The following is a 25,391-nucleotide window of genomic DNA, read 5'->3' as shown; positions in this document are numbered from 1 at the left end:
CCTGATCTCTCTCTCTCTCTGTGCTGTTGATTGGTCGCGTCTAACCCTGATCTCTCTCTCTCTCTCTGCTGTTGATTGGTCGCGTCTAACCCTCATCTCTCTCTGCTGTTGATTGGTCGCGTCTAACCCTGATCTCTCTCTGCTGTTGATTGGTCGCGTCTAACCCTGATCTCTCTTTCTCTGCTGTTGATTGGTCGTGTCTAACCCTGATCTCTCTTTCTCTGCTGTTGATTGGTCGCGTCTAACCCTGATCTCTCTTTCTCTGCTGTTGATTGGTCGTGTCTAACCCTGATCTCTCTCTCTCTATCTCTGCTGTTGATTAGTCGCGTCTAACCCTAATCTCTCTCTCTCTGCTGTTGATTGGTCGCGTCTAACCCTAATCTCTCTCTCTCTGCTGTTGATTGGTCGCGTCTAACCCTGATCTCTCTCTCTGCTGTTTATTGGTCGCGTCTAACCCTGATCTCTCGCTGTTGATTGGTCGTCTCTCTTTCTCTCTGCTGTTGATTGGTCGCGTCTAACCCAGATCTCTCTTTCTCTGCTGTTGATTGGTCGCGTCTAACCCTGATCTTTCTCTCTCTGCTGTTGATTGGTCGCGTCTAACCCTGATCTCTCTCTCTCTCTGCTGTTGATTAGTCGCGTCTAACCCTGATCTCTCTCTCTCTCTGCTGTTGATTAGTCGCGTCTAACCCTGATCTCTCTCTCTCTTTGCTGATGATTGGTCGCGTCTAACCCTGATCTCTCTCTCTCTCTCTGCTGTTGATTGGTCGCGTCTAACCCTGATCTCTCTCTGCTGTTGATTGGTCGCGTCTAACCCTGATCTCTCTCTCTCTCTGCTGTTGATTGGTCGCATCTAACCCTGATCTCTCTCTCTCTGCTGTTGATTGGTCGCGTCTAACCCTTATCTCTCTCTCTGCTGTTGATTGGTCGCGTCTAACCCTGATCTCTCTCTGCTGTTGATTGGTCGCGTCTAACCCTGATCTCTCTTTCTCTGCTGTTGATTGGTCGTGTCTAACCCTGATCTCTCTTTCTCTGCTGTTGATTGGTCGCGTCTAACCCTGATCTCTCTCTCTCTCTCTCTCTGCTGTTGATTAGTCGCGTCTAACCCTGATCTCTCTTTCTCTGCTGTTGATTGGTCGCGTCTAACCCAGATCTCTCTCTCTCTCTTGGTCGCGTCTAACCCTGATCTCTCTCTGCTGTTGATTGGTCGCGTCTAACCCAGATCTCTCTTTCTCTGCTGTTGATTGGTCGCGTCTAACCCTGATCTCTCTCTCTCTCTGCTGTTGATTGGTCGCGTCTAACCCTGATCTCTCTCTCTCTGCTGTTGATTGGTCGCGTCTAACCCTGATCTCTCTCTCTCTCTGCTGTTGATTGGTCGCGTCTAACCCTGATCTCTCTCTCTCTGCTGTTGATTGGTCGCGTCTAACCCTGATCTCTCTTTCTCTGCTGTTGATTGGTCGTGTCTAACCCTGATCTCTCTCTCTCTCTCTCTCTCTCTGCTGTTGATTAGTCGCGTCTAACCCTGATCTCTCTTTCTCTGCTGTTGATTGGTCGCGTCTAACCCAGATCTCTCTCTCTCTCTCTGTTGATTGGTCTCTAACCCTGATCTCTCTCTCTCTGCTGTTGATTGGTCGCGTCTAACCCTGATCTCTCTTTCTCTGCTGTTGATTGGTCGCGTCTAACCCTGATCTCTCTCTCTCTGCTGTTGATTGGTCGCGTCTAACCCTGATCTCTCTCTCTCTGCTGTTGATTGGTTGCGTCTAACCCTGATCTCTCTCTTTCTCTGCTGTTGATTATTCGCGTCTAACCCTGATCTCTCTCTGCTGTTGATTGGTCGCGTCTAACCCTGATCTCTCTCTCTCTGCTGTTGATTGGTCGCGTCTAACCCTGATCTCTGTTGATTGGTCGCGTCTACCCTGATCTCTCTCTCTCTCTCTGCTGTTGATTGGTCGCATCTAACCCTGATCTCTCTCTGCTGTTTATTGGTCGCGTCTAACCCTGATCTCTCGCTCTCTCTCTTTCTCTGCTGTTGATTGGTCGCGTCTAACCCAGATCTCTCTTTCTCTGCTGTTGATTGGTCGCGTCTAACCCAGATCTCTCTTTCTCTGCTGTTGATTGGTCGCGTCTAACCCTGATCTCTCTCTCTCTCTCTCTGCTGTTGATTGGTCGCGTCTAACCCTGATCTCTCTCTCTCTCTCTCTGCTGTTGATTAGTCGCGTCTAACCCTGATCTCTCTCTCTCTGCTGATGATTGGTCGCGTCTAACCCTGATCTCTCTCTCTCTCTCTCTCTGCTGTTGATTGGTCGCGTCTAACCCTGATCTCTCTCTGCTGTTGATTGGTCGCGTCTAACCCTGATCTCTCTCTCTCTCTCTGCTGTTGATTGGTCGCGTCTAACCCTGATCTCTCTCTCTCTCTGCTGTTGATTGGTCGCGTCTAACCCTTATCTCTCTCTGCTGTTGATTGGTCGCGTCTAACCCTGATCTCTCTCTGCTGTTGATTGGTCGCGTCTAACCCTGATCTCTCTTTCTCTGCTGTTGATTGGTCGTGTCTAACCCTGATCTCTCTTTCTGCTGTTGATTGGTCGCGTCTAACCCTGATCTCTCTCTCTCTCTGCTGTTGATTGGTCGCGTCTAACCCTGATCTCTCTTTCTCTGCTGTTGATTGGTCGCGTCTAACCCAACCCTCTCTCTCTCTCTCTCTGTTGATTGGTCGCGTCTAACCCTGATCTCTCTTTCTCTGCTGTTGATTGGTCGCGTCTAACCCTGATCTCTCTCTCTCTGCTGTTGATTGGTCGCGTCTAACCCTGATCTCTCTCTCTCTCTGCTGTTGATTGGTCGCGTCTAACCCTGATCTCTCTCTCTGCTGTTGATTGGTCGCGTCTAACCCTGATCTCTTTTCTCTGCTGTTGATTGGTCGTGTCTAACCCTGATCTCTCTCTCTCTCTCTCTGCTGTTGATTATTGGTCGCGTCTAACCCTGATCTCTCTTTCTCTGCTGTTGATTGGTCGCGTCTAACCCTGATCTCTCTCTCTCTCTCTGCTGTTGATTGGTCGCGTCTAACCCAGATCTCTCTTTCTCTGCTGTTGATTGGTCGCGTCTAACCCTGATCTCTCTCTGCTGTTGATTGGTCGCGTCTAACCCTGATCTCTCTCTCTCTGCTGTTGATTGGTCGCGTCTAACCCTGATCTCTCTCTGCTGTTGATTGGTCGCGTCTAACCCTGATCTCTCTCTCTCTGCTGTTGATTGGTCGCGTCTAACCCTGATCTCTCTCTCTGCTGTTGATTGGTCGCGTCTAACCCAGATCTCTCTTTCTCTGCTGTTGATTGGTCGCGTCTAACCCTAATCTCTCTCTCTCTGCTGTTGATTGGTCGCGTCTAACCCTGCTGTTGATTGGTCTCTAACCCTGATCTCTCTCTCTCTCTCTGCTGTTGATTGGTCGCGTCTAACCCTGATCTCTCTCTGCTGTTGATTGGTCGCGTCTAACCCTGATCTCTCTCTCTCTCTGCTGTTGATTGGTCGCGTCTAACCCTGATCTCTCTCTGCTGTTGATTGGTCGCGTCTAACCCTGATCTCTCTCTGCTGTTGATTGGTCGCGTCTAACCCTGATCTTTCTCTGCTGTTGATTGGTCGCGTCTAACCCAGATCTCTCTTTCTCTGCTGTTGATTGGTCGCGTCTAACCCTGATCTCTCTTTCTCTGCTGTTGATTGGTCGCGTCTAACCCTGATCTCTCTCTCTCTGCTGTTGATTGGTCGCGTCTAACCCTGATCTCTCTCTGCTGTTGATTGGTCGCGTCTAACCCTGATCTCTCTCTCTCTGCTGTTGATTGGTCGCGTCTAACCCTGATCTCTCTCTCTCTGCTGTTGATTGGTCGCGTCTAACCCTGATCTCTCTCTCTCTGCTGTTGATTGGTCGCGTCTAACCCTGATCTCTCTCTTTTCTCTGCTGTTGATTGGTTGCGTCTAACCCTGATCTCTCTCTGCTGTTGATTATTCGCGTCTAACCCTGATCTCTCTCTGCTGTTGATTGGTCACGTCTAACCCTGATCTCTCTCTCTCTGCTGTTGATTGGTCGCGTCTAACCCTGATCTCTCTCTCTCTGCTGTTGATTGGTCGCGTCTAACCCTGATCTCTCTCTCTCTGCTGTTGATTGGTCGCGTCTAACCCTGATCTCTCTCTCTCTCTCTGCTGTTGATTGGTCGCGTCTAACCCTTCTCTCTCTCTGCTGTTGATTGGTCGCGTCTAACCCTGATCTCTCTCTCTCTCTCTGCTGTTGATTGGTCGCGTCTAACCCTGATCTCTCTCTGCTGTTGATTGGTCGCGTCTAACCCTGATCTCTCTCTGCTGTTGATTGGTCGCGTCTAACCCTGATCTCTTCTCTGCTGTTGATTGGTCGCGTCTAACCCTGATCTCTCTCTCTCTGCTGTTGATTAGTCGCGTCTAACCCTGATCTCTCTCTTTGCTGTTAATTAGTCGTGTCTAACCCTGATCTCTCTCTGCTGTTGATTGGTCGCGTCTAACCCTGATGTCTCTCTGCTGTTGATTAGTCGTGTCTAACCCTGATCTCTCTCTGCTGTTGATTGGTCGCGTCTAACCCTGATCTCTCTCTCTGCTGTTGATTGGTCGCGTCTAACCCTGATCTCTCTTTCTCTGCTGTTGATTGGTCGCGTCTAACCCAGATCTCTCTTCTCTCTGCTGTTGATTGGTCGCGTCTAACCCTGATCTGATCTTCTCTGCTGTTGATTGGTCGCGTCTAACCCTGATCTCTCTCTCTCTCTGCTGTTGATTGGTCGCGTCTAACCCTGATCTCTCTCTCTGCTGTTGATTGGTCGCGTCTAACCCTGATCTCTCTCTTTCTCTGCTGTTGATTATTCGCGTCTAACCCTGATCTCTCTCTGTCTCTTCTGTTGATTAGTCGCGTCTAACCCTGATCTCTCTCTCTCTGCTGTTGATTGGTCGCGTCTAACCCTGATCTCTCTCTGTTGATTGGTCGCGTCTAACCCTCTCTCTTTCTGCTGTTGATTGGTCGCGTCTAACCCTGATCTCTCTCTGCTGTTGATTAGTCGTCTAACCCTGATCTCTCTCTGCTGTTGATTGGTCGTGTCTAACCCTGATCTCTCTCTCTGCTGTTGATTGGTCTCGTCTAACCCTGATCTTTCTCTGCTGTTGATTGGTCGCGTCTAACCCTGATCTTTCTCTGCTGTTGATTGGTCGCGTCTAACCCTGATCTCTCTCTGCTGTTGATTGGTCGCGTCTAACCCTGATCTCTCTTTTTCTCTGCTGTTGATTGGTCGCGTCTAACCCAGATCTCTCTCTCTCTGCTGTTGATTGGTCTCGTCTAACCCTGATCTTTCTCTGCTGTTGATTGGTCGCGTCTAACCCTGATCTCTCTCTGCTGTTGATTAGTCGTGTCTAACCCTGATGTCTCTCTGCTGTTGATTAGTCGTGTCTAACCCTGATGTCTCTCTGTAGGGTGTCTAACCCTGATCTCTCTCTGCTGTTGATTAGTCGTGTCTAACCCTGATGTCTCTCTGTAGGAGCGTCTGAAGCGCCTGGGTGACATCGTAACGGCCTCTGACATGGTTCTGTCTCAGATCGACCAGACGGCCCTGGCAGTCTACCTCACCTTAAAGGCCGACCCTCGCCCTGACGCTGCCACCATCAAGAGGTACACCACTAAGTCTTAGTTTGGGTCCCAAATGGCACCCTATTCCCTATATAGTACACTACTTGAGACCAGAGCCCTATAGAACCCTATTCCCTATATAGTGCACTACTTTAGACCAGAGCCCTATGGAACCCTGTTCCCTATATAGTACACTACTTTAGACCAGAACCCTGTTCCCTATATAGTGCACTACTTTAGACCAGGACCCTATAGAACCCTATTCCCTATATATAGTACACTACTTTAGACCAGGGCCCTATAGAACCCTATTCCCTATATAGTGCACTACTTTAGACCAGGGCCCTATAGAACCCTATTCCCTATATAGTACACTACTTTAGACCAGGGCCCTATAGAACCCTATTCCCTATATATAGTACACTACTTTAGACCAGGGCCCTATAGAACCCTATTCCCTATATATAGTACACTACTTTAGACCAGGGCCCCATAGAACCCTATTCCCTATATATAGTGCACTACTTTAGACCAGGGCCCTATAGAACCCTATTCCCTATATGTAGTGCACTACTTTAGACCAGGGCCCTATAGAACCCTATTCCCTATATATAGTACACTACTTTAGACCAGGGCCCTATAGAACCCTATTCCCTATATATAGTACACTACTTTAGACCAGGGCCCTATAGAACCCTATTCCCTATATATAGTACACTACTTTAGACCAGGGCCCTATAGAACCCTATTCCCTATTATAGTGCACTACTTCAGACCAGGGCCCTATAGAACCCTATTCCCTATATGTAGTGCACTACTTTAGACCAGGGCCCTATAGAACCCTATTCCCTATATGTAGTGCACTACTTTAGACCAGGGCCCTATAGAACCCTATTCCCTATATGTAGTGCACTACTTTAGACCAGGCCCTATGGGCAATAGGGCTCCATTCAGGGCTCATCCTTAGACAGTCAGGTCACAACAGATTGTCTGTCTGTTAAATCCGTTAAAACCACTCCCCTTTACCTCATTTCTATTGGACAGAGAATTTGATATCTAATAGAACTTCCTGTTTCTGTGTGTTTCCTGCAGTGACATGGAGAAGCAGAAATGTTCCCTGCTGGATGCTCTGTGTAGGAAGGGCTGTGCCCTGGCTGACCTGGTACTGCTGCCTGCTCCACCCCAGGACGGGGCTGGGGGGGCCGTAGAGGCTGGGGGGGCCGTAGAGACCGGGGGGCCGGAGACGGGGCAGAGACAGGGGCTGAAGAGGAGGAGGTGACCAGCTCTGACGACGCCCAACAGGGCAGGGCCAAAGCCTTGACAGACACCTTCTGGGAGCTGCAGAAGTGGGTGGAGCTAACGGACTCTAAGGTGAGGAGAAGAGGTGTGGCCAGCTGTTTCCACGACGATCCCCGGCTTTACGCCACAACTAACTTGCAGTGGATGATATGTCAACGGTAACTTACATATGAATCATCCATCTCAATCATCCATCTTTGATCCCCTTCCTCCCCAGGTGTTGACGTTCTCCTACAAACATGCACTAGTCAATAAGATGTACGGAAGAGCCCTGAAGTTTGCCTCCAAGATCGTAGAAGATAAACCCAGTAGAGAGAACTTGAAGAACTGCATTCAGGTTAGAAACATCTACTTCCTGTTAGTCAGCCTCAGTCCAACTACCTGGTACATCTACTTCCTGTTAGTCATGTTTTACAGCCTCAGTCCAACTACTTGATACATCTACTTCCTGTTAGTCATGTTTTACAGCCTCAGTCCAACTACTTGATACATCTACTTCCTGTTAGTCATGTTTTACAGCCTCAGTCCAACTACCCAATACATCTACTTCCTGTTAGTCATGTTTTACAGCCTCAGTCCAACTACCTGATACATCTACTTCCTGTTAGTCCTGTTTTACAGCCTCAGTCCAACTACTTGATACATCTACTTCCTGTTAGTCATGTTTTACAGCCTCAGTCCAACTACTTGATACATCTACTTCCTGTTAGTCCTGTTTTACAGCCTCAGTCCAACTACCTGATACATCTACTTCCTGTTAGTCCTGTTTTACAGCCTCAGTCCAACTACCTGATACATCTACTTCCTGTTAGTCATGTTTTACAGCCTCAGTCCAACTACCCAATACATCTACTTCCTGTTAGTCCTGTTTTACAGCCTCAGTCCAACTACCTGATACATCTACTTCCTGTTAGTCATGTTTTACAGCCTCAGTCCAACTACCCAATACATCTACTTCCTGTTAGTCATGTTTTACAGCCTCAGTCCAACTACCTGATACATCTACTTCCTGTTAGTCCTGTTTTACAGCCTCAGTCCAACTACCTGATACATCTACTTCCTGTTAGTCATGTTTTACAGCCTCAGTCCAACTACCTGATACATCTACTTCCTGTTTTACAGCCTCAGTCCAACTACCTGATACATCTACTTCCTGTTAGTCATGTTTTACAGCCTCAGTCCAACTACCCAATACATCTACTTCCTGTTAGTCATGTTTTACAGCCTCAGTCCAACTACCTGATACATCTACTTCCTGTTAGTCCTGTTTTACAGCCTCAGTCCAACTACTTGATACATCTACTTCCTGTTAGTCATGTTTTACAGCCTCAGTCCAACTACTTGATACATCTACTTCCTGTTAGTCATGTTTTACAGCCTCAGTCCAACTACCTGATACATCTACTTCCTGTTAGTCATGTTTTACAGCCTCAGTCCAACAGCCTCAGTCCAACTACCTGATACATCTACTTCCTGTTAGTCACGTTTTACAGCCTCAGTCCAACTACCCAATACATCTACTTCCTGTTAGTCTTAGATTAGCAGTGTTTAATCTGTCTGTAACACTTGAACAAAGAGCCTAAAGCTCAGAGACATTCAGATAGCAATCTACTTCCTGTATGGTGACATCACGTCCTGTTTGTTCCCAGGTAATGCGGTCCTTGGGCTGGATGCACTGTGCCACTTTCACGGAGAACTGGCTGCCCATCATGTACCCTGCCGACTACACTCCCTTCTAGACACTCTGTTACACACACACACACACACACACACACACACACACACACACACACACACACACACACACACACACACACACACACACACACACACACACACACACACACACACACACACAGCAGTCATGGATTGACCTCACAAACATCTGAAAACAGTCAGCGGTTTTTTTCTTTTCTACCCAGTCTTGAAGATTTCAACCCAGACACATTTTCAGAGCTTCTTGTTAAAATAAAAACCCTCCACTGTTGTTCAGTTGTAGATAGAAAGATGAAGTCCCAGAACGGATTGGGTCGTTTCATCTTTATCTGATATTTTTGTTCTGAATGTTTCACCCTCCTGAATGAACCCGGTCTGTAGAAAGGTACCGACACGCGGCATAATACACATTATAAACAGGCAATATGACATGTTATTATTCTCCCTGAGCGATGTTTAAATGTGTGTGTGTGTGTGTGTGTGCGTGCGTGCGTGCGTGCGTGCGTGCGTGCGTGCGTGCGTGCGCGTGCGTGCGTGCGTGTGTGTGTGTGTGTGTGTGTGTGTGTGTGTGTGTGTGTGTGTGTGTGTGTGTGTGTGTGTCCGTCCTCTCTTTGGAATCGCTGGAAAGAGCCTCCCTCATTGTCAGGATTCCACAGTGATCCTGTCCTTGCTTTTGTTTCCCCCCTCCTTTCCTCCCTCCTTCCCTCCTTTCCTCCCTCCTTCCCTACCTCCTTTCTCTGTACTGTAAATTAAGCATTTGAGGTTTTAGTTACGGTCTGAAGTTCAGGGTTCATCTGTCTCATTCTGTCTTCTCGTTGCCAACGACAGTCCCTCCTAATGGCCTTAACTTTAATCAACCACGGGACCGTCAGCGCCGTCCAACTCTTGACTCCAGATCGATCAGAACAACCTCCTCATATCGCTCTGGGTGTGGCCCAAACACCACCCTATTCCCTATATAGTGCACTTCTTGTGACTAGAGCCCCGCGGGGGTTTCGTACGGCTGTGATTTGAAAGCAGTGCACTCTATAGGGAATAGGTTAACATTTGGGAGGCATCCTAAATGTAATGTAATGTAATGTAAATGGTTCTCTCTGCTGGTGTCAAAAGACCTTTCGGATTAATATTAATGGGATGTCTTGTATTTATATTACAACTCAAAAACGTAGTCAATTAAACGACAATATTTTACGGAATGTTAAGATTTTAAGGAAATGTACTTTTTAGTATTATTTTATAACCATATTCTTCCTGGACGACATGTGGAAAGTACCAACACACAGTTTTGTTGTCACTGTAATGGAATTATGTCACAAATGAATAAAAATATTTGGAAGAGTAATTGTATGAGTGTCTTATGAGTGTCTTATGAGTGTCTTATGAGTGTCTTATGAGTGTCTTATGAGTGTCTTATGTAGTTATCTGATCCACCAGTAGACTACTTAGGACTTCCTATATCCAGAACCCATTTATATTTGACCATAGAAACTGGAACAAAGACAACAAAGCGCATATATTTTTTAAATATTTAATATCAATCCAAATTTTCCAAGTACATGTTTTTAAAGAAAAGGAAACTGAAGCGTTACATCGTGGAACCCATTTTGAGCCTTTTTGTTGTTGTATGTGGGACATATTTGGGAGATGGACCGTCGCTAGGCAACAGTCCCGAAACGCGATTGAGAGAACAAGGCCTTCTGAAGCTTCAAGTAAGCCAATGTTACTAAACTAGTTAGGATGAATCAGTTTAAAGTGAAACCAATGAATTATGACATGTAGTGAATATATGAACCGTTAGTGCAGGACGTCATTGTAAAAATCTTACCGGCATGAAATTAGTTTCCAATCGTTCAGATAGTTGCGTTGTAACATTTTGACGGGCTGTTTCTTTCTGCCTGTCGACTGCTATCGTTATGCTGAGTTGACTGTAAAAGATGAATTGCTAAAGTTAGCTAAGTAGTGGTTAGGGATCGTTAGCCATTTTTAAAATGAGCAGGTGTGTGTATGTCTAGACTACCATACACACCCTTCTACCATCATGCACTGCCTCAGTCAGAAACTCTGGCTAGACTACCATACACACCCTTCTACCATCATGCATTGCCTCAGTCAGAAACTCTGGCTAGACTACCATACACACCCTTCTACCATCATGCATTGCCTCAGTCAGAAACTCTTGTCTAGACTACCATACACACCCTTCTACCATCATGCATTGCCTCAGTCAGAAACTCTGGCTAGACTACCATACACACCCTTCTACCATCATGCATTGCCTCAGTCAGAAACTCTGGCTAGACTACCATACACACCCTTCTACCATCATGCACTGCCTCAGTCAGAAACTCTGGCTAGACTACCATACACACCCTTCTACCATCATGCACTGCCTCAGTCAGAAACTCTGTCTAGACTACCATACACACCCTTCTACCATCATGCACTGCCTCAGTCAGAAACTCTGGCTAGACTACCATACACACCCTTCTACCATCATGCATTGCCTCAGTCAGAAACTCTGGCTAGACTACCATACACACCCTTCTACCATCATGCATTGCCTCAGTCAGAAACTCTGGCTAGACTACCATACACACCCTTCTACCATCATGCACTGCCTCAGTCAGAAACTCTTGTCTAGACTACCATACACACCCTTCTACCATCATGCACTGCCTCAGTCAGAAACTCTGGCTAGACTACCATACACACCCTTCTACCATCATGCATTGCCTCAGTCAGAAACTCTTGTCTAGACTACCATCTCATCCCAATTATATCAAAATATAAAGGCCAATATAGCTTGGAAAGACAATCAGTGCAGCCTCTTTCAGATCACGTTTGTCAATATTCCCTCATCTCTCTCCTCTCCCACATTACAGACATTATGAGTGGCTTCTCTAGACTTTTAGTTAACTGTTCGTCTGTAAAAGGTCTAGATAACAGGTTAACTATTATCCTGTTATCTCTACTCCTTCTACAGACATTATAACTGTTATCTCTACCCCTTCTACAGACATTATAACTGTTATCTCTACTCCTTCTACAGACATAACTGTTATCCTGTTATCTCTACTCCTTCTACAGACATTATAACTGTTATCTCTACCCCTTCTACAGACATTATAACTGTTATCTCTACCCCTTCTACAGACATAACTTATCTCTACCCCTTCTACAGACATTATAACTGTTATCTCTACCCCTTCTACAGACATTATAACTGTTATCTCTACCCCTTCTACAGACATTATAACTGTTATCTCTACCCCTTCTACAGACATTATAACTGTTATCTCTACCCCTTCTACAGACATTATAACTGTTATCTCTACCCCTTCTTCAGACATTATAACTGTTATCTCTACGTCTTCTACAGACATTATAACTGTTATCTCTACGTCTTCTACAGACATAACTGTTATCTCTACCCCTTCTACAGACATTATAACTGTTATCTCTACCCCTTCTACAGACATTACCACTGTTATCCCGTTATCTCTACTCCTTCTACAGACATTAAAACTGTTATCTCTACCCCTTCTACAGACATAACTGTTATCCTGTTATCTCTACCCCTTCTACAGACATTATAACTGTTATCTCTACCCTTCTACAGACATTAAAACTGATATCCTGTCATCTCTACTCCTCTACAGACATTACCACTGTTATCTCTACCCTTCTACAGATGTTAAAACTGTTTATCTTGCTGGACACTCATCCCATCATACCAACCCACCGTTATATTTAGAGAGGAGACCATCTGACACACACATCTATCCATTACCCAATCTCTGTTTACAAGCAGCATGTGTAATAGCAGTTTTGAGTCAGTGCTGTGGAGAGATATATATATATATACACACACACACACACACTATTACTCAGTCTCTGTTTACAAGTAAGTAATCCCAGTTTGTAAATAGAGGTTTGACAGAGAGTTGTTGCACCAAGTTATGCTCGATGTATTTTCTGGTCACAGCAGGTATTTCTAGTGAGTGTTTTTTACAGGAGCTTGCTGTTAGAAATGGATACCGATGCATACGCAATGGAATTTGTTATCTAACACATTCTATAATGCCTTATGGAGCAGGATACATAGTGAATACCTATACATAAACATGGGGAATACCTATACATAAACATGGGGAATACCTATACATAAACATGGTGAATATACATAAACATGGTGAATACCTATACATAAACATGGTGAATACCTATACATAAACATGGGGAATATACATAAACATGGGGAATATACATAAACATGGTGAATACCTATACATAAACATGGTGAATACCTATACATAAACATGGGGAATACCTATACATAAACATGGTGAATACCTATACATGAACATGGTGAATACCTATACATAAACATGGTGAATACCTATACATAAACATGGGGAATACCTATACATAAACATGGTGAATACCTATACATAAACATGGTGAATACCTATACATAAACATGGTGAATACCTATACATAAACATGGTGAATACCTATACATAAACATGGTGAATACCTATACATAAACATGGTGAATACCTATACATAAACATGGTGAATACCTATACATAAACATGGGGAATACCTATACATAAACATGGTGAATACCTATACATAAACATGGGGAATATACATAAACATGGTGAATACCTATACATAAACATGGGGAATACCTATACATAAACATGGTGAATACCTATACATAAACATGGGGAATATACATAAACATGGTGAATACCTATACATAAACATGGTGAATACCTATACATAAACATGGTGAATACCTATACATAAACATGGTGAATACCTATACATAAACATGGTGAATACCTATACATAAACATGGTGAATACCTATACATAAACATGGTGAATACCTATACATAAACATGGTGAATACCTATACATGAACATGGTGAATACCTATACATAAACATGGTGAATACCTATACATAAACATGGTGAATACATAAACATGGTGAATACCTATACATAAACATGGTGAATACCTATACATAAACATGGTGAATACCTATACATAAACATGGTGAATACCTATACATAAACATGGGGAATACCTATACATAAACATGGTGAATACCTATACATGAACATGGGGAATACCTATACATGAACATGGGGAATACCTATACATAAACATGGTGAATATACATAAACATGGTGAATACCTATACATAAACATGGTGAATACCTATACATAAACATGGGGAATACCTATACATAAACATGGGGAATACCTATACATAAACATGGGGAATACCTATACATAAACATGGTGAATACCTATACATAAACATGGGGAATATACATAAACATGGTGAATACCTATACATAAACATGGTGAATACCTATACATAAACATGGGGAATACCTATACATAAACATGGGGAATACCTATACATAAACATGGTGAATACCTATACATAAACATGGGGAATACCTATACATAAACATGGGGAATACCTATACATAAACATGGTGAATATACATAAACATGGTGAATACCTATACATAAACATGGTGAATACCTATACATAAACATGGGGAATATACATAAACATGGTGAATACCTATACATAAACATGGGGAATACCTATACATAAACATGGTGAATATACATAAACATGGTGAATATACATAAACATGGTGAATACCTATACATAAACATGGTGAATACCTATACATAAACATGGGGAATACCTATACATAAACATGGGGAATATACATAAACATGGTGAATACCTATACATAAACATGGGGAATACCTATACATAAACATGGGGAATACCTATACATAAACATGGGGAATACCTATACATAAACATGGGGAATACCTATACATAAACATGGGGAATACCTATACATAAACATGGGGAATACCTATACATAAACATGGGGAATACCTATACATAAACATGGAATACCTATACATAAACATGGGGAATACCTATACATAAACATGGTGAATACCTATACATAAACATGGGGAATATACATAAACATGGGGAATATACATAAACATGGGGAATACCTATACATAAACATGGTGAATACCTATACATAAACATGGGGAATACCTATACATAAACATGGGGAATACCTATACATAAACATGGTGAATACCTATACATAAACATGGAATACCTATACATAAACATGGTGAATACCTATACATAAACATGGTGAATACCTATACATAAACATGGTGAATATACATAAACATGGTGAATATACATAAACATGGGGAATACCTATACATAAACATGGGGAATACCTATACATAAACATGGAATACCTATACATAAACATGGTGAATACCTATACATAAACATGGTGAATATACATAAACATGGTGAATATACATAAACATGGGGAATACCTATACATAAACATGGGGAATACCTATACATAAACATAGTGAATATACATAAACATGGTGAATACCTATACATAAACATGGAATACCTATACATAAACATGGGGAATACCTATACATAAACATGGTGAATACCTATACATAAACATGGGGAATACCTATACATAAACATGGTGAATACCTATACATAAACATGGGGAATACCTATACATTAACATGGGGAATACCTATACATAAACATGGTGAATACCTATACATAAACATGGGGAATACCTATACATAAACATGGTGAATATACATAAACATGGTGAATACCTATACATAAACATGGTGAATACCTATACATAAACATGGTGAATATACATAAACATGGGGAATACCTATACATAAACATGGTGAATACCTATACATAAACATGGAGAATACCTATACATAAACATGGGGAATACCTATACATAAACATGGTGAATATACATAAACATGGTGAATACCTATACATAAACATGGTGAATATACATAAACATGGGGAATACCTATACATAAACATGGTGAATACATAAACATGGAGAATACCTATACATAAACATGGGGAATATACATAAACATGGGGAATATACATAAACATGGGGAATACCTATACATAAACATGGGGAATACCTATACATAAACATGGGGAATACCTATACATAAACATGGGGAATATACATAAACATGGTGAATATACATAAACATGGTGAATACCTATACATAAACATGGTGAATACCTATACATAAACATGGGGAATATACATAAACATGGTGAATACCTATACATAAACATGGGGAATATACATAAACATGGTGAATACCTATACATAAACATGGGGAATACCTATACATAAACATAGGGAATACCTATACATAAACATGGTGAATACCTATACATAAACATGGGGAATACCTATACATAAACATGGTGAATACCTATACATAAACATGGGGAATACCTATACATAAACATGGGGAATACCTATACATAAACATGGGGAATATACATAAACATGGGGAATACCTATACATAAACATGGGGAATACCTATACATAAACATGGTGAATACCTATACATAAACATGGTGAATATACATAAACATGGGGAATACCTATACATAAACATGGTGAATATACATAAACATGGGGAATACCTATACATAAACATGGTGAATACCTATACATAAACATGGGGAATATACATAAACATGGGGAATACCTATACATGAACATGGGGAATACCTATACATAAACATGGGGAATACCTATACATAAACATAGTGAATACCTATACATAAACATGGTGAATATACATAAACATGGGGAATATACATAAACATGGGGAATACCTATACATAAACATGGTGAATATACATAAACATGGGGAATACCTATACATAAACATGGTGAATACCTATACATAAACATGGGGAATACCTATACATAAACATGGGGAATACCTATACATAAACATGGGGAATACCTATACATAAACATGGGGAATACCTATACATAAACATGGGGAATACCTATACATAAACATGGGGAATATACATAAACATGGGGAATACCTATACATAAACATAGTGAATATACATAAACATGGGGAATACCTATACATAAACATGGGGAATACCTATACATAAACATAGTGAATATACATAAACATGGGGAATACCTATACATAAACATAGTGAATATACATAAACATGGGGAATACCTATACATAAACATGGGGAATACCTATACATAAACATGGGGAATACCTATACATAAACATGGGGAATACCTATACATAAACATGATGAATATACATAAACATGGGGAATACCTATACATAAACATGGGGAATATACATAAACATGGGGAATACCTATACATAAACATGGGGAATACCTATACATAAACATGGGGAATACCTATACATAAACATGGTGAATATACATAAACATGGTGAATACCTATACATAAACATGGGGAATATACATAAACATGGTGAATACCTATACATAAACATGGTGAATACCTATACATAAACATGGTGAATACCTATACATAAACATGGGGAATATACATAAACATGGTGAATACCTATACATAAACATGGTGAATACCTATACATAAACATGGGGAATACCTATACATAAACATGGGGAATACCTATACATAAACATGGTGAATACCTATACATAAACATGGGGAATATACATAAACATGGGGAATACCTATACATAAACATGGTGAATATACATAAACATGGTGAATACCTATACATAAACATGGTGAATACCTATACATAAACATGGGGAATACCTATACATAAACATGGGGAATATACATAAACATGGGGAATACCTATACATAAACATGGGGAATATACATAAACATGGGGAATACCTATACATAAACATGGTGAATACCTATACATAAACATGGGGAATACCTATACATAAACATGGTGAATATACATAAACATGGTGAATATACATAAACATGGGGAATACCTATACATAAACATGGTGAATACCTATACATAAACATGGTGAATACCTATACATAAACATGGGGAATACCTATACATAAACATGGGGAATACCTATACATAAACATGGGGAATATACATAAACATGGGGAATACCTATACATAAACATGGGGAATATACATAAACATGGGGAATACCTATACATAAACATGGGGAATACCTATACATAAACATGGTGAATATACATAAACATGGTGAATATACATAAACATGGGGAATACCTATACATAAACATGGTGAATACCTATACATAAACATGGGGAATACCTATACATAAACATAATATACATAAACATGGGGAATATACATAAACATGGGGAATACCTATACATAAACATGGTGAATACCTATACATAAACATGGGGAATATACATAAACATGGTGAATATACATAAACATGGGGAATACCTATACATAAACATGGTGAATATACATAAACATGGTGAATACCTATACATAAACATGGTGAATACCTATACATAAACATGGGGAATATACATAAACATGGGGAATACCTATACATAAACATGGGTAATACCTATACATAAACATAGTGAATACCTATACATAAACCTGGGGAATACCTATACATAAACATGGGGAATAACTATACATAAACATGGGGAATACCTATACATAAACATAGTGAATACCTATACATAAACATGGTGAATATACATAAACATGGGGAATATACATAAACATGGGGAATACCTATACATAAACATGGTGAATATACATAAACATGGTGAATACCTATACATAAACATGGTGAATACCTATACATAAACATGGGGAATACCTATACATAAACATGGTGAATACCTATACATAAACATGGGGAATACCTATACATAAACATGGGGAATATACATAAACATGGTGAATACCTATACATAAACATGGGGAATACCTATACATAAACATAGGGAATACCTATACATAAACATGGGGAATACCTATACATAAACATGGGGAATACCTATACATAAACATGGGGAATACCTATACATAAACATGGGGAATACCTATACATAAACATGGTGAATACCTATACATAAACATGGGGAATACCTATACATAAACATGGGGAATACCTATACATAAACATGGGGAATACCTATACATAAACATGGGGAATACCTATACATAAACATGGGGAATACCTATACATAAACATGGTGAATATACATAAACATGGGGAATACCTATACATAAACATGGGGAATATACATAAACATGGGGAATACCTATACATAAACATGGTGAATATACATAAACATGGTGAATACCTATACATAAACATGGTGAATACCTATACATAAACATGGGGAATACCTATACATAAACATGGGGAATATACATAAACATGGTGAATACCTATACATAAACATGGTGAATACCTATACATAAACATGGTGAATACCTATACATAAACATGGGGAATACCTGTACATAAACATGGTGAATACCTATACATAAACATGGGGAATATACATAAACATGGGGAATACATAAACATGGTGAATATACATAAACATGGTGAATACCTATAATAAACATGGTGAATACCTATACATAAACATGGGGAATACCTATACATAAACATGGGGAATATACATAAACATGGTGAATACCTATACATAAACATGGTGAATACCTATACATAAACATGGTGAATACCTATACATAAACATGGGGAATACCTGTACATAAACATGGTGAATACCTATACATAAACATGGGGAATATACATAAACATGGGGAATACCTATACATAAACATGGTGAATATACATAAACATGGTGAATACCTATACATAAACATGGTGAATACCTATACATAAACATGGGGAATACCTATACATAAACATGGTGAATACCTATACATAAACATGGTGAATATACATAAACATGGTGAATATACATAAACATGGGGAATATACATAAACATGGGGAATACCTATACATAAACATGGGGAATACCTATACATAAACATGGGGAATACCTATACATAAACATGGTGAATACCTATACATAAACATGGGGAATACCTATACATAAACATGGGGAATACCTATACATAAACATGGGGATTATACATAAACATGGGGAATATACATAAACATGGGGAATATACATAAACATGGGGAATACCTATACATAAACATGGGGAATACCTATACATAAACATGGAGAATACCTATACATAAACATGGGGAATACCTATACATAAACATGGGGAATACCTATACATAAACATGGTGAATACCTATACATAAACATGGGGAATACCTATACATAAACATGGTGAATACCTATACATAAACATGGAGAATACCTATACATAAACATGGTGAATACCTATACATAAACATGGGGAATACCTATACATAAACATGGTGAATACCTATACATAAACATGGGGAATATACATAAACATGGTGAATACCTATACATAAACATGGTGAATATACATAAACATGGGGAATACCTATACATAAACATGGGGAATATACATAAACATGGTGAATACCTATACATAAACATGGTGAATACCTATACATAAACATGGGGAATACCTATACATAAACATGGTGAATACCTATACATTAACATGGGGAATACCTATACATAAACATGGTGAATATACATAAACATGGTGAATATACATAAACATGGGGAATACCTATACATAAACATGGTGAATACCTATACATAAACTTGTGGAATATACATAAACATGGGGAATACCTATACATAAACATGGGGAATACCTATACATAAACATGGGGAATACCTATAAATACACATAAACCAGGTGCCACTATGGACTAGGATACATGGGGGATTTTAACTCTTAACCTCCATCAAGAACGGTTTTGATTTCGTCAGCGTTTGGCCCGGCTAAGAGAATTTGACCTGAATACGCCAGCTCTCGGGTTTCTGATATGACCGTTAAAACCAAATCTAATCCAGCCTGAAACCCTTTTGTCAGAGGTCCTTGGTATGCCCCTGCCTCTGCCCTACATAGCTCGGCATGAGGGGGTCTGATGAGGGGGACAGGGCCAAAGGAAATGGCTGGTCCACAGAGAGAGGGAGTGATGTCAGTGTCTGATTCTGTTGTGGTATTGTTGTACTGTGACCTTTTATACTGGTTTTGACTTGGTAACCAATAGCAAGACATTTCTAGATTTAACCTATCATAGAGGGCAGAGGTTGCCGGGTGAACTGATTCAAATGGCAGCTTGGAGGCAACCCCCATTCCAGTATGTTGTAGTATTGTTGTACTGTGACCAACCCCCATTCCAGTATGTTGTTGTAGTATTGTTGTACTGTGACCAACCCCCATTCCAGTATGTTGTTGTAGTATTGTTGTACTGTGACCAACCCCCATTCCAGTATGTTGTTGTAGTATTGTTGTACTGTGACCAACCCCCATTCCAGTATGTTGTTGTAGTATTGTTGTACTGTGACCAACCCCCATTCCAGTATGTTGTTGTAGTATTGTTGTACTGTGACCAACCCCCATTCCAGTATGTTGTTGTAGTATTGTTGTACTGTGACCAACCCCCATTCCAGTATGTTGTTGTAGTATTGTTGTACTGTGACCAACCCCCATTCCAGTATGTTGTTGTAGTATTGTTGTACTGTGACCAACCCCCATTCCAGTATGTTGTTGTAGTATTGTTGTACTGTGACCAACCCCCATTCCAGTATGTTGTTGTAGTATTGTTTTACTGTAACCCCATTCCAGTATGTTGTTGTAGTATTGTTGTACTGTGACCAACCCCCATTCCAGTATGTTGTTGTAGTATTGTTGTACTGTGACCAACCCCCATTCCAGTATGTTGTTGTAGTATTGTTGTACTGTGACCAACCCCCATTCCAGTATGTTGTTGTAGTATTGTTGTACTGTGACCAACCAACGTACCAGTATGTTGTTTGACATTTAGATTTTCTGACCAGGTCAGCATATACAGTATCTCTTTCTGTCATATATCTGGTATGTTTATTTGAAGAGTTAGCTGGCTAGCTTGTAAAGTGGCGAATTAAAGTAATGTTAGCCTAGCTTTTTCTGTTTAGCTAGTTAAATTAGCTAGTCGTTTAAAAAATAATCTAACCTTTCAAGCTAGCTGTGAAGAGTAAGTTTACAGTATGTTCTTAACTCGGTTACATTTAGTATAATTTTATATCAATATTTTTATTCGGCCACATATGGAAAATACCAACACACTATTTTGTCATCATAGTAACTGTAATGGAATTATGTCACAAATGGGAAAATAATTCAGAATAAAAAGATATGGAAGACTAATTGTCTCCCATTGTGAGTGTGTTATGTATTTCTCAGGTCCACCAGCAGCATACTTACGATATCCATTATTATTATTATTATTGGTATTATTATTATTATTATTATTGTTGTTATTATTATTATTATTGTTATTATTATTATTGTTGTTATTATTATTATTATTGTTATTATTATTATTATTATTATTGTTATTATTATTATTGTTGTTATTATTATTGTTATTATGATTATTATTGTTATTATTATTGTTATTGTTATTATTGTTGTTATTGTTATTATTATTATTATTATTATTATTATTGTTATTGGTATTATTATTATTATTATTGGTATTGTTATTAGTATTGTTATTATTATTATTGTTGTTATTATTATTAGTATTGTTATTATTATTATTGTTGTTATTATTATTATTATTGTTATTATTATTATTGTTATTATTATTATTGTTATTATTATTATTGTTGTTATTATTATTGTTATTATGATTGTTATTGTTATTATTATTGTTATTGTTATTATTGTTGTTATTGTTATTATTATTATTGTTATTATTATTATTATTATTATTGGTATTATTATTATTATTATTATTGGTATTATTATTATTATTATTATTGGTATTATTATTATTATTATTGGTATTATTATTATTATTGGTATTATTATTATTATTATTATTATTGGTATTATTGTTATTATTATTATTATTATTATTGGTATTATTATTATTGTTATTATTATTATTATTATTATTATTGTTATTGGTATTATTATTGTTATTATCATTATTGGTATTATTATTATTATTATTTGACCATACAAACTGAAACAAGACAGCGAAGTGCATACATTTTAATATTAATATCAACTATCTAAGTACGTGTGTAAAAACAAAGTAAACAATAAAGCACTATATATAGTAGATCATTAGAAAGTAGAAATCAAACATCAACAACAACATCAGTAGTCCATCAACGTTCATTATCATTAGCCAAGATGGCCGCCTTCTGTCTTCAAGCATTTCTCAGAGGAAGACGAAAAGAGTCTTGGTTACAGTCGGCAGTAGTTCCTCATCCTTCTTTCCATAATTCCTACCTTTTACATGTGGCCTTGAAGATCTTAACCTCTCCCATCTCAGCCAGCAGGGTGGTGTTGAATGTGTTCTTGAAGTCTTCAGTGAATACCAGGTTTGTCTTGAGGCGGACCTTGTTGGCCCAGATCAGAGTGTTTCCTGGACGACAGAAGTAATTCATGGTAACCAACAGCTCCTCTAAATCGTGGTGATACACCACGTCAGCCGCCAGAACGTAGTCATAGCGATACACGGATCGTGGGTAAGTGCGTTCCACCTCAGGACCCCAGGACAGAGCTGTCACCTCAGGTGTATATTTAGAACGCCCTCTGGTGTTTCGGAGCAAGTTGTATCTAAGATTACTAAGGACGTCCGGGAGGTCGGTGGCCGTCACCTGGGCACCTGTGGACACATTACATAAGGAGCTTCTTAAGAAGAAGAAGAAGAAGAAAGATGTATTTTGTAGTCAGTTATCACCAGATACAGCAGCTGATGGGATTAGAGTCTAAAAATCAAAGGAAATCAGTAAGACTTACCCAGTAGACTGGCGACGATAGACACTAATCCTGTTCCTGATCCCAGTTCCAAAACCTGCTTTCCTTTCAGATCTATCACATCAGTATTGGTCTCCAGGTAGTTACATAGAGCCAACGCCTGCAGGGGAGCAAATACATTATATTACTATGTGTAGCCTATCACCACCTAGTGGTCCATCACGTGTTGCAGGTAGGACCTTTATAGAAGTCTGCCACTAGGTGACAGTAGTCCACCACTAGGGGGCAGTAGTCCGCCACTAGGTGACAGTAGTCCACAACTAGGTGACAGTAGTCCACCACTAGGAGGCAGTAGTCCACCACTAGGTGGCAGTAGTCCACCACTAGGTGACAGTAGTCCACCACTAGGTGGCAGTAGTCCACCACTAGGAGGCAGTAGTCCACCACTAGGGGCAGTAGTCCACCACTAGGGGGCAGTAGTCCACCACTAGGTGGCAGTAGTCCACCACTAGGTGGCAGTAGTCCACCACTAGGTGGCAGTAGTCCACCACTAGGTGGCAGTAGTCCACCACTAGGTGGCAGTAGTCCACCACTAGGTGGCAGTAGTCCATTTGTCTGTTTCCCTGTAGAAGAGCAATCTGAATAGGAAGGCCAGAAGACACCTGTTGTTCCATGTGAGTGTTTGGTGCATTGATTTATCCTGCCGTTAATGCCAAATGTAGTGATTTATCCTGCGGACAACGCCAAATGTAGTGATTTATCCTGCTGACAACGCCAAATGTAGGGATTTATCCTGCGGACAACGCCAAATGTAGTGATTTATCCTGCGGACAACGCCAAATGTAGTGATTTATCCTGCGGACAACGCCAAATGTAGTGATTTATCCTGCGGACAACGCCAAATGTAGTGATTTATCCTGACAACGCCAAATGTAGTGATTTATCCTGCGGACAACGCCAAATGTAGTGATTTATCCTGCGGACAACGCCAAATGTAGTGATTTATCCTGCGGACAACGCCAAATGTAGTGATTTATCCTGCGGACAACGCCAAATGTAGTGATTTATCCTGCGGACTACTTCAAATGTAGTGATTTATCCTGCGGACTACTTCAAATGTAGTGATTTATCCTGCTGACAACGCCAAATGTAGTGATTTATCCTGTCAAACTACTCCAAATGTAGTGATTTATCCTGTCAAACTACTTCAAATGTAGTGATTTATCCTGATGTAGTGATTTATCCTGTCAAACTACTCCAAATGTAGTGATTTATCCTGTCAAACTACTTCAAATGTAGTGATTTATCCTGATGTAGTGATTTATCCTGTCAAACTACTTCAAAAGTAGTGATTCATCCTGCCGACAACGCCACATGTAGTGTAGAACTGTACTCACTGCTGGCCATATCACTCCGCCATGGGAGTCCATTGCCTCGACGATGTTGATTTTGTGCCCAGCATAGAAGTAGACCTCTCTGTCCAGTCGTATCCAGGGGACGTGGGTATTATCCAGCTGGGCATCTCCTGTATCCTTGGTGTCCAGCTCCTCTACACAGGAATGGAACAAACCACTCATTCACATGGATCATACCATTTCTATTTCCTGGGTGTGTACTGTCAATGGTAGACTTGTGTTGTTGAATGATTGAGTCTGAGTATCTAGGCATTATAAAATGATGTCAATGACTCACCGATAATGTCTTCGTCAGTCGCTTCGGTGCTACAGCGGGAGTTAGTGTTTTCTGCTTCTTCATTGTCATCTGATTCCTCCTCACCGTCTATCACTGTTGTCTCGCTATCATCTTTCTCCTCCTCCTCCTCCTCTACTGTAATGAAAGCAGTGTCCTTCTCATCTTTGTGATTTGTGCCTAAAGGATCCAT

General features: G+C 40.2%; 1 protein-coding gene and 1 pseudogene across 1 annotated transcript; one reads left to right on the top strand and one right to left on the bottom strand.

Annotated features, from left to right (window-relative positions):
* Positions 1-9,977, top strand: part of LOC124018308 — an 84,435-nt pseudogene extending 74,458 nt beyond the window's left edge.
* Positions 9,978-23,004: 13,027 nt separating this feature from the next.
* Positions 23,005-25,391, bottom strand: LOC124018299 (protein-lysine methyltransferase METTL21C-like). The gene is made up of 4 exons (XM_046333574.1): positions 25,202-25,391; positions 24,907-25,058; positions 23,552-23,669; positions 23,005-23,417 (listed from the first exon to the last, which is right to left on the bottom strand). Exons 1-4 carry the CDS (start codon positions 25,389-25,391, stop codon positions 23,035-23,037), a joined length of 843 nt encoding a protein of 280 aa, XP_046189530.1. The 3' UTR covers positions 23,005-23,034.

This window comes from Oncorhynchus gorbuscha, unplaced genomic scaffold (genome assembly GCF_021184085.1).
Source record: "Oncorhynchus gorbuscha isolate QuinsamMale2020 ecotype Even-year unplaced genomic scaffold, OgorEven_v1.0 Un_scaffold_472, whole genome shotgun sequence".
Lineage (NCBI taxonomy): Eukaryota > Metazoa > Chordata > Actinopteri > Salmoniformes > Salmonidae > Oncorhynchus > Oncorhynchus gorbuscha.
The sequence above is the reverse complement of the archived record's forward strand: the minus strand, read 5'-3'. Positions and strand labels throughout refer to the sequence as shown.